A 9,117-nucleotide genomic window follows, 5' to 3' on the forward strand; every position below is an offset into this window, starting at 1 on the left:
AAAATGAAGCTTTATTATATTTTAAGTCTGATGGAACTCAAACAGGATTAAATTTGTCAAGCCTTATAGTTATCATAACAGCAAATTGTTACAATCTATTTAATAATTTTAGTAAAGACATTTCAAGCCATATAAATCAGAGAGGAGAATAAGCTACATTTTTATAAAAAATGTTAATCATTACAGTTTTTAACTTAGATCTCCACTTTCATTATTTTGCCTGGTGTTTTAGCAGTTAGCAGCAATTTTTTACTTTAGTTTCCAAACTTACTTTGTAGTTAAGACTATTTAGCAAGTGAGTATTTTAAACAATAAAGTCATTTTTGAAGGATTTAGATGTTTTTGACAGAAAAAATCCTGTCTCTTGTCATAAAAAGCAGTTAGGAAACTTTAACCACATTGAAATTCATCATGATTAAAACATTCGATAAAAAACATTTTTACAGGAGCTTGACAGTTTTGAACATACAATTAGGAAAGCACACAAACAATGTATAACATACCTAACAAATATACTCCACTATCACTCATTTTTTCAGATGAACACCTAATGCAGGGTGGGGGTAGGATGTCATCCAGATCTAGAAGAGAATAGAGCCGCGGATAGAAGTATATAAGCGAGGAAGGAACGTCCATAGTCAGAACTGCTGCCATAACGAACCACTTGTCATCCACTGTCATGTCTTTACCTGGAATAAATATTTCAAATGTTAATTTACTTACATTACTTTAGTTAATGTCAAAATTACAGAAATGAAAGATAAATAAATAAATTTTATATTATTTAGTAAAATCCTCATCTTCAGTTATAGGCAATATACTAGTGTTGTTAGGGGTTTAAAATCAAATTTTCCTCACTGAACTTTCTCTGTGTATATTAAGTTCTGGTTTTCCCTGCAAAAGGTTGTCCCAGTCTGTTTTTCTCAAGCCTCTGACCAGGTAAAACATAGCTGCATTAGAATTACCTATCTTTTCCTTTCTTTATCCATCCTTTTCTATCATTATTTCCTATGAATGCAGTATTTCGTACAAAAAATACCATTTTAAGATAAGATACGAGTTGTCTACTTTCCCATGTTTTTCATAAAACGACTTCATTTAAATTTTTCATTTTATTTCATGAACCAGAGGAGAATTAAACTCATCTATAAAAATACAGTTCAATCAATCCCATACAAGTGCTTACTTAAATTAATTATGTTGATGAACATAATGAAATTTCTGAAATTACCTTTTTGTAAATTACAGTACACCTTAAGATGGGGCTATGGTTTCTAAACTTTGTTGGAACTGTAAAATTCCTAATAAAGAATAATATAAGACTGATAATGATTTTCACTATTCTTTAGTAAACTTCACTGTAATTTAGTAAACAATCTTCCAGTCCTGAAGACTAAATTTTAAAGAAATAATTTTTTACAAATAGTTCCAGAGGTTCAGAGACACTATATCTACATATTCATGTTTATGCGAGAGTCAGTAGCTATTTATGTAAGAAAACAAATTTTTATGACCTAATTTTTTATATATAGAATAGTTTAGAGAAAATAAGTTAACAAAGCTATTCTGAAGTCCAATTTTTTGTAAAATTATGAACTTACTAAAGAATTCATCAAGAAAATAAGTAAGCAAAGCTATTAAAAAGTTAAATTCTTCACAAAATTACGAACTTATCAAACATTTTTGTTTTTAAAGTCAATCTATAATAATCTAATAAATAATTGGAAAATATACCTCCAGAGATAGCATCGCTCTTTAAGAGACAGTTGACATATAGAGGTAACAACTTCATGCATTCAGGTAGGATGAGCTGTCCAGCAGAAGTAGGCGAAGCACAATTCTTACGATAGCACGCCAAGATCTGAGCTGACCTATTTATTAATGATTCTTTAACAGCTTTCGCAGATGCGTCTAACAGCTTAAACACACCTGTAAACAAATAAATAAAAATTAAATAATTATTCAAAGAAAAAAGTCATCTTGTGGATTTAGAGAGCAAATAGTGATTTCGGCATCGAACCTTCGGGTTCACAAGCAGGGTAGCATACTTGCCATGTTCAATTTTTTTATTACTTAAATCTTCTTTCTTATAAATTAATTTTTTGTAATTTTGATAGGTTTGTCTAGTATCTATGCGGTACTTAAAATAAACCACATAGTAGAGTCAAAACATTTAGTCACTGGCAGGCATAAAGAAGCTTAAGTTAGTGTAGATCCCTGTACTGAAATCTGACCAGCTCACTAGAAGCAGGGCCAAGCACGAAGGGGCCAGAATCATTCGTAGGCATCTCTAGAAGACATCAGTGTAAAGAATCCTTTATTGGACATGGAAAATAGCAGGCAAGGAGTGGAGGGAATGTACAGGGATGAGACAGGCTAAGATACCAATAACCAAACCCTCCACTTACTTATAGGAGGTCTTACAGGTTATTGCAAACTTAAAAGACATCTTAAGGTTTGTGAAGTTGTTCATAATGAAACTTGTCACTTAGGTGGACAGGCCCCAGAAACTTCTCAACATTATTATATAGCAGACTGTTACTAGGACACAGTTCGGACGCATCACTAAGGTGTAGTCTTCTAGGCTGTGATAGAATCCTAGAATATGAGGCTTTGTCTATAGATTTCATTAGAAAGTTAAAAAGGTTCGACATAGAGGAATAAAAGTCATTATAAGAATTATCCCATTGCTCTTTCTTGGGGTTGGAAAAAAAAACCAATAGGCCAACTTGCTGGATACGTTCCCCTCAATATTTCCAGTACCATTACCACGGCCGAAACACTGGCTACCAGAAAAATAAAAATAAAAGCTTATTATTTTCTTTTGAAATGGATACTAACTCTGTTTGGCAAAGAAGTTGATGACAGTATCAAGCTCGCACGTCCTGTAGAGGTCAGACATCTGGGAGCAGGCCTTCAGCACCAGGTTGAGAACCCTGATCCTTCTCTGTCCAGAGAGCGAGGTGTACAGCAATGCTACCTGTATATATACGCCTTCCTCTTCAGAAAGTTTGTCATCATGTTTAATCTCGACAGCTATTCCCTAAAAATAAAGGTTAAAACTTTGATTAAGATATTTTAAAATTTATTATATTGTTTAAGGTTAGCTTATTAGACAATAATTGAGGATCTGGAATCCCAATATAATTTATTTCTCTTTGTAAGGGATTCCTCCCATTAGTAATCCTGTATGAGTTTTATAAATCTCAAGAAAATAAGCAATCAATCACATCTGATAAGAGTTTACCTTATCCGGATCTATTGAGGCAAGTTCGATATCTGTAGTGTTGGACATGTAGAAGTGTCCGTAGAAATCAGTAGGTCGAATACCCGTCGACGTCCTGACTCTCATTATTGCATCAAAAGCGCACAGCCTCCTGATATTTTTCTCAACATCCGCTATAAGCCTTTCACCATCCAATTCAGCCTGAAGATAGAAATATTGTTATTTCTATGAATCAAGTTTATATATTAGTTGAATTAAATAAACTATAACTATTTCATAAATAATTTACCTGGAAATATGTATACTTATAGATTTCTCCGCCAGTGAGCCTTGAAACTTGACCAATTGTGGCTAAGTCGATATAGGAATTGTTGGTAATAAATAAATCTACGCTCACTCCGGCGCCGACACAGTCCTGTCCCAAGGTGTTGTAAACAGTATTTTGCGGTACTGAAACCAGTACAAATCTCATGACAATAAGACAACAATGCCTAATTTAATTAATTGCAAAAATAAAAAAATTAATTGAATTTGCCAGAGCACTAAGTGTTAAATACAATATAGTACATCTAAGACGAGTTTGCCTGCAGGAAAGGGAACTCGCATACCCCCAACAGACTCCTTCTCCCCTCCACACCATAACAAACCCCTCCTACGAGTGAAAAGATTTGCCAATTTTTAAACCTATAATACTGTGATATTAATGAAAAAACTGATACTAGGAATTTCTAATTGTTAAGTTGCAGAAGTACATCGAGGAAAGGAAAGGTTAGGAAGTCCAAATCAACTGAATAAGTCGGTTCCAACAACCACTTCTGATTATCCAGAACTGTAGAGCACGCGCAGTACAGGATTTGGGAGGGAAAAACATGTACTCTGCATGCTCCATAAAGTTTCGGACAGTCAGAAGTATTTGTTGGAACAGACCTAGTGGGGGAAGACAAAAGAGCGGGGGTTGGCATGCGAATGTTTCCTACTATGTTTCTGCACATCTCTTTACCCACAGGAAAACTCTTATATACAAACTCGTAATATACAATCTTGATATTCCAACAAGCTTATAATATCTAAAGGGTCATTCATAATGGCATTCAACATTCAAAATTCCAGCTCAATTCAATCAAGAAGACCTCTATACTATCAGTCTGACTGATGCTTACTTCTATATGTGATACTGAACAGTAATCTTCATATATAATCTTATCACTTCTTTAAGACTAGTTTTATTGTTTAAATAAAATAAATTGCATCCTTTTAAGTCTCAAACACACTTTATTAATATTTTAAATGTCCAAAGTTTTGACCAACTTAGCCATCCTCAAGGACAATTTAACTATAAATTTACACCTCACATCCAACTATTAAAATTTTTTGCAGGCTATTCTGTCCAAGTCAAAAATATTAGTCAATTTAACTTCTTTTTTTTTCACTTATTTATTTAATTTTAAAGTTTTAATTACAATTTATCTTACACTATTATATCACTCACTTATCAACAACAGTGATAATTAATAATTTCATACAATAATAATTAATGACTTAAATGGATATAATTAATTTTATTTAAAAAGTAAGAACCTTGTGTAATATACAGAAAGCTTGTTTGGTCATTAATTCAATATTTGTTTGCAAGAATAAAGAGAAACGCTTGATTGTGCTATTTTTTAAAATTACTATGACCGATATTAATATAGTATTTTGAACTTCAGAAACATCTTCTGAAAAATCATGAAATTTGAGTAACAATATTTAAAAAACTACAAGAGTAATATTCAAAGAATTATTCTGAGTGAAATTTGTTACAATTTAACAATAAAGTGTCTTACATAGAATTGTCTTCTCCTTATCTGTTCCTAATAATGACCTATCATCCCTATTTTTTAATTTTCCAGGAGCTTCTGCAATAGGAAGAGAGGAATGGAACACGAGTAGTTTACCAGCACATCCAGATGCCTTTAAAAAACAATTGAAAAAAGTTAACCTATTAGAATATAATGAAAAAAAAGAAGATGTTTTTTAAAGGAATAAATTATATTAAGCATTACTTTGAGAGCTTCGAGGCCTGCCTGGATGGCAGGAGCCATTATTGTCTCTGTCTCACGAGTGTCAGCAAACATCATCGGTATATTGGTCATGAGTGCGTCTATCAAACCTTCAGATTCTTCGGGATCGACCAGGAAACCGTCCAAAAGAGGCATGAACATTTCTTGTGTATCACCAACTACTAGCATCTGGGGTTGTCCAAGATTCGGCTACGAAAACAAGAAGAAGAATGTCAATTTTAACAAGGAATTCATAAATAAATAATAATAAAAAGCGTGTTAATGACAGTTCGATTGTAGCTGATTAAATAAAAATACATCTAGATTCATGTTTGAGAATCGATAAAATATACACATGAGGGAGTACCAGATAATAATAATTATAGGAAACTTATATCTTAAATTGCGCCCTTTTTAGTTTGTCATTTATAAACAATATTTTTAATGACGTAAAGATAGAATTTAATTAAATAATTTAGATAAAATTACTCACAATCTAATATATCTAATGTCTGTTTTATTTGATGGCCTAACTTGAAAGCTCAGTGTGTAATTATCCTTCAATTTGGTAAACAATGAATAAAAAAAAAAAAAAAAAAAAAAAAAAAAAAAAAAAAATAAAAAAAAATAAAAAAAAAAAAAAAAAAAAAAAAAAAAATTAATCTCTTTATTTTGGTTGGAATAAACAGTGTTTAAAAAAAATTAATTTAGTCTCATTTCTACAGATTTTATAGAAGTGTTCCGTGACTAATTTAATGACTTTTACAAAAGGAAGACCAAGGGTGTGGTAAAAACGAACTCAAATAGTAATTATGTACAGTGACAAGTATAAATAAACAAAATTAACAAAAAAGTATTAAACAATTAATGAAAATGGAAATAATAACAAATAAAAATGTAGATAAAAGAGAACTATAAAAATACAGAACACACTAAAAGATGGAGAATAAGAATAAAATAAAGGTTAAGAACCTTTTCATTTTTCCAAATGGTCAAAAAACCAAGGAAGATGATCCCTTTTATACATTACACACAGTCAATCAACGATATTCCTTAATGTTTTTACTTTTTTTTTAGAATGACATTTGGCATAATTTTTTAACTAGATCTGTTTTAAGTAATATAAAAAAAAATTACTAGAAAGGTTCTATCCACACATAACTTAAATTTTCTAAGACTAGGGCTCTAGGTAATTACTTTGTCATAAAGGACCAGACAGCGCAATCTATTGGTACTGAGAATAATTAACGGGCCAACAGTGCCCTAAAAACAAGCAACAGCACTATCTACCAACCACTCTGGGAACTATTAATCCTTTTTCAGTTCCAACATATAGATTTCACAAGTGCTAAAGAAATTAACCTAATCCTCACAAATTCTGTTTTAGTTTTTTTTAGGCACAGGTTATCTTACATATATTAAACTGTATCAATATTAAATGATAAAAAGTTAAAAAGAAGCTATTGGTATAATATCTTTAAAAGAATAAATATAATGATATAAACTTACTCTAATATTGTAAAAGTGGACAGCACTATTATAAGTTATGAATCCCACTTTCATCGGAGACTTCTCTTGACCCCTTTCCTTAGGTAGATTACAAAGAATATTTTTCATTTGTCGACATAACAATGACACGAGTCCAGATTTTACATTATTGTATGACACATCAATTACAAATATAAGAGCAGGAGGATTGGGGTATTGATTGTCCTGGAATTAAAAAAAAAAAATTAATAATTTTATAAACATATATAAATATGTGTGTATATGCAAGTAAACTCACTTTACAATACTCTCTAGTAGCTATAATATCATAGGTTCCTAATACAAGTTCAGCTCTTTCAAAACGGTCAACTCGTTGGCCAGTGTGGTCCAAATGCTGGAAGTATTCAGCTGGTACTGAAATGGAAATAATAATAGTAACAACTTTATATAGAAAAAAACAACATAATAATAAGAAAGACAAGATTTAAAAAAGTCCGGAGTCCTACTTAGACTGCGATTTCAGTTAACAGATTTATTGAAAACGGGAAGATATTTCTTAAAAACAAATAAATGACCATATAATTTTAAATTATGAAGAAGATGGTCAGGGATGTGATGAAAAGAGAACAAAAATAGTTAACAACTATTTATTTGCTGATATTTCGCCCCACTTTGTAGAGCTTCATTAGGGCTGTTCAAGGTGAGAGGTTTTGAGACTCAACTTTCATGATTTGTAAATATCTCTTCTCCACTTATAAAATTCTTTCATAGTTTATATTAATTCATTTTTTATTGCTAGTAACAAGGAGATAGAGGGAGGGAGGGAGAGAGGGAGAGAGAGAGAGAGAGGGAGAGAGAATTATTTCAAATAAACAAAATTAAAGGTAATATGAGAGGACACTATTTTGAAAATTTAGCATTAAAATCCCTATCAGATAAGACTATTTAAATGAGTTTAAAAGATAGCTGATATCAAAGAACTTTTAAGTATACATCAATATGATTCATTTAATCAAAATTATAAAATACAAATCACTTTGATTATTAGGAATCAGGAGACCTTAGAACATATATTTCCATTTAAAACTAGGATTTGAAATTTTTCATATTCGCAATACCTTCCCATACTATATATTTTATATATGGGCAAGTGAAAGTAAAAACTACCACACTGAACCTGAGCAAAGAGTATGAACCGAACATTGCTTCAGAAAAAGAACAAATGGTAAAATGGAAAAACAAGTCTCTGTATGGGAGATTCTATATTCGTTAACACATCATGAATACCTTTATTAGATTAGAAGTTTAAATTAGTAAAACTTAGTATAGATGTCATGAAACTAATTTCATGCAAAGATACCTACCATCAGTAGTTGCTTTACAGAGAAGACAGTGAAAGCGCCTACCACCATCTATGAACTGCATGTTTGGACACATATATGCCTTGCAACGTATACACCTCACCGGACCGATCTCGCCAAAAGAAACCAATGGAGGAGGATGTTCTTTTTCAGTGACTTCTGCCATAGGACTTAACACCAAACCAAAAGGCACAGATGCCTAGAAAGAAAAAAAAAATAAGAAAATAAATTCCTGTAAGACATTTTGTAATGGATTACCTGTTTTAAATTGAAAGTGATTGCAAATTTATTGGGTGAAAACTTTTCTAAATTAAATTTAATTGATATAATTTTATTTTAATACTTTTTACGGTAATGGTACTGTTGAGGCCATTTTGATCACAACTTAAATCTGATAAATTTATATTCATTAAATTCCTAACTCTTTAACAACCTTAAATCATACACTATTAAATTTCTTGTAAATGTATTGTAACATCTACAATAGTATAAAATTTTTAAAACAAGTTATTGTTAGCAGAGGTGATTGCTACCTACTGCACTAGCAACCTCTTTCGATTGTAGATAAGAGAAGCCAGAGACTGTATAACTTATCTATTAGCAGTATGTGCAGTGTACTGCTTTATTTCTTTTTCATCACCTACATATCTTCAGTTTGTCTATCATTATATTTCACCTTGCCTACATTCATATTATCCTGTTTCTTTAGCCAATATTGTAAAGATAAACATGAAAAATAGTAGTAACCTGTAATTACCACTTAATCAAACATTGTAATTTATTAATGTTTTTTTTTTCTTTTAAGAGCTCTTTAGGTTAGTTTTCTTATTTTGTAGAATTGTATAGACAATAAGTTTTATTCTCAATTTTTATTCCTTTTTTGTATCATGTTTTCTTCTTATTATTTCAACAACATTTTATCTCTAAAAGAAGTCTTTCACGTATTTTATTTCTGTTCTATTATATATTTTATCATTTATTCTTTTATTTATATTTTAAA

At 30.9% G+C, this 9,117-nt stretch overlaps 1 protein-coding gene across 1 annotated transcript in view; it reads right to left on the reverse strand.

The window, feature by feature from the left end:
* The window catches only part of Sec24CD (Secretory 24CD), a gene marked incomplete in the record, with an annotated part of 27,625 nt that overhangs the window by 5,083 nt on the left and 13,425 nt on the right, over positions 1–9,117 (reverse strand). The window contains 10 exon segments of the mRNA XM_067046057.1: positions 504–689; positions 1,735–1,929; positions 2,842–3,043; positions 3,248–3,427; positions 3,516–3,676; positions 5,053–5,179; positions 5,272–5,478; positions 6,778–6,981; positions 7,055–7,170; positions 8,121–8,316. Of these exon segments, the coding sequence (XP_066902158.1) occupies positions 504–689; positions 1,735–1,929; positions 2,842–3,043; positions 3,248–3,427; positions 3,516–3,676; positions 5,053–5,179; positions 5,272–5,478; positions 6,778–6,981; positions 7,055–7,170; positions 8,121–8,316 (1,774 nt within the window).

This window comes from Halyomorpha halys, unplaced genomic scaffold (assembly GCF_000696795.3).
Source record: "Halyomorpha halys isolate HHAL.00 unplaced genomic scaffold, Hhal_1.1 Scaffold777.1, whole genome shotgun sequence".
NCBI lineage: Eukaryota > Metazoa > Arthropoda > Insecta > Hemiptera > Pentatomidae > Halyomorpha > Halyomorpha halys.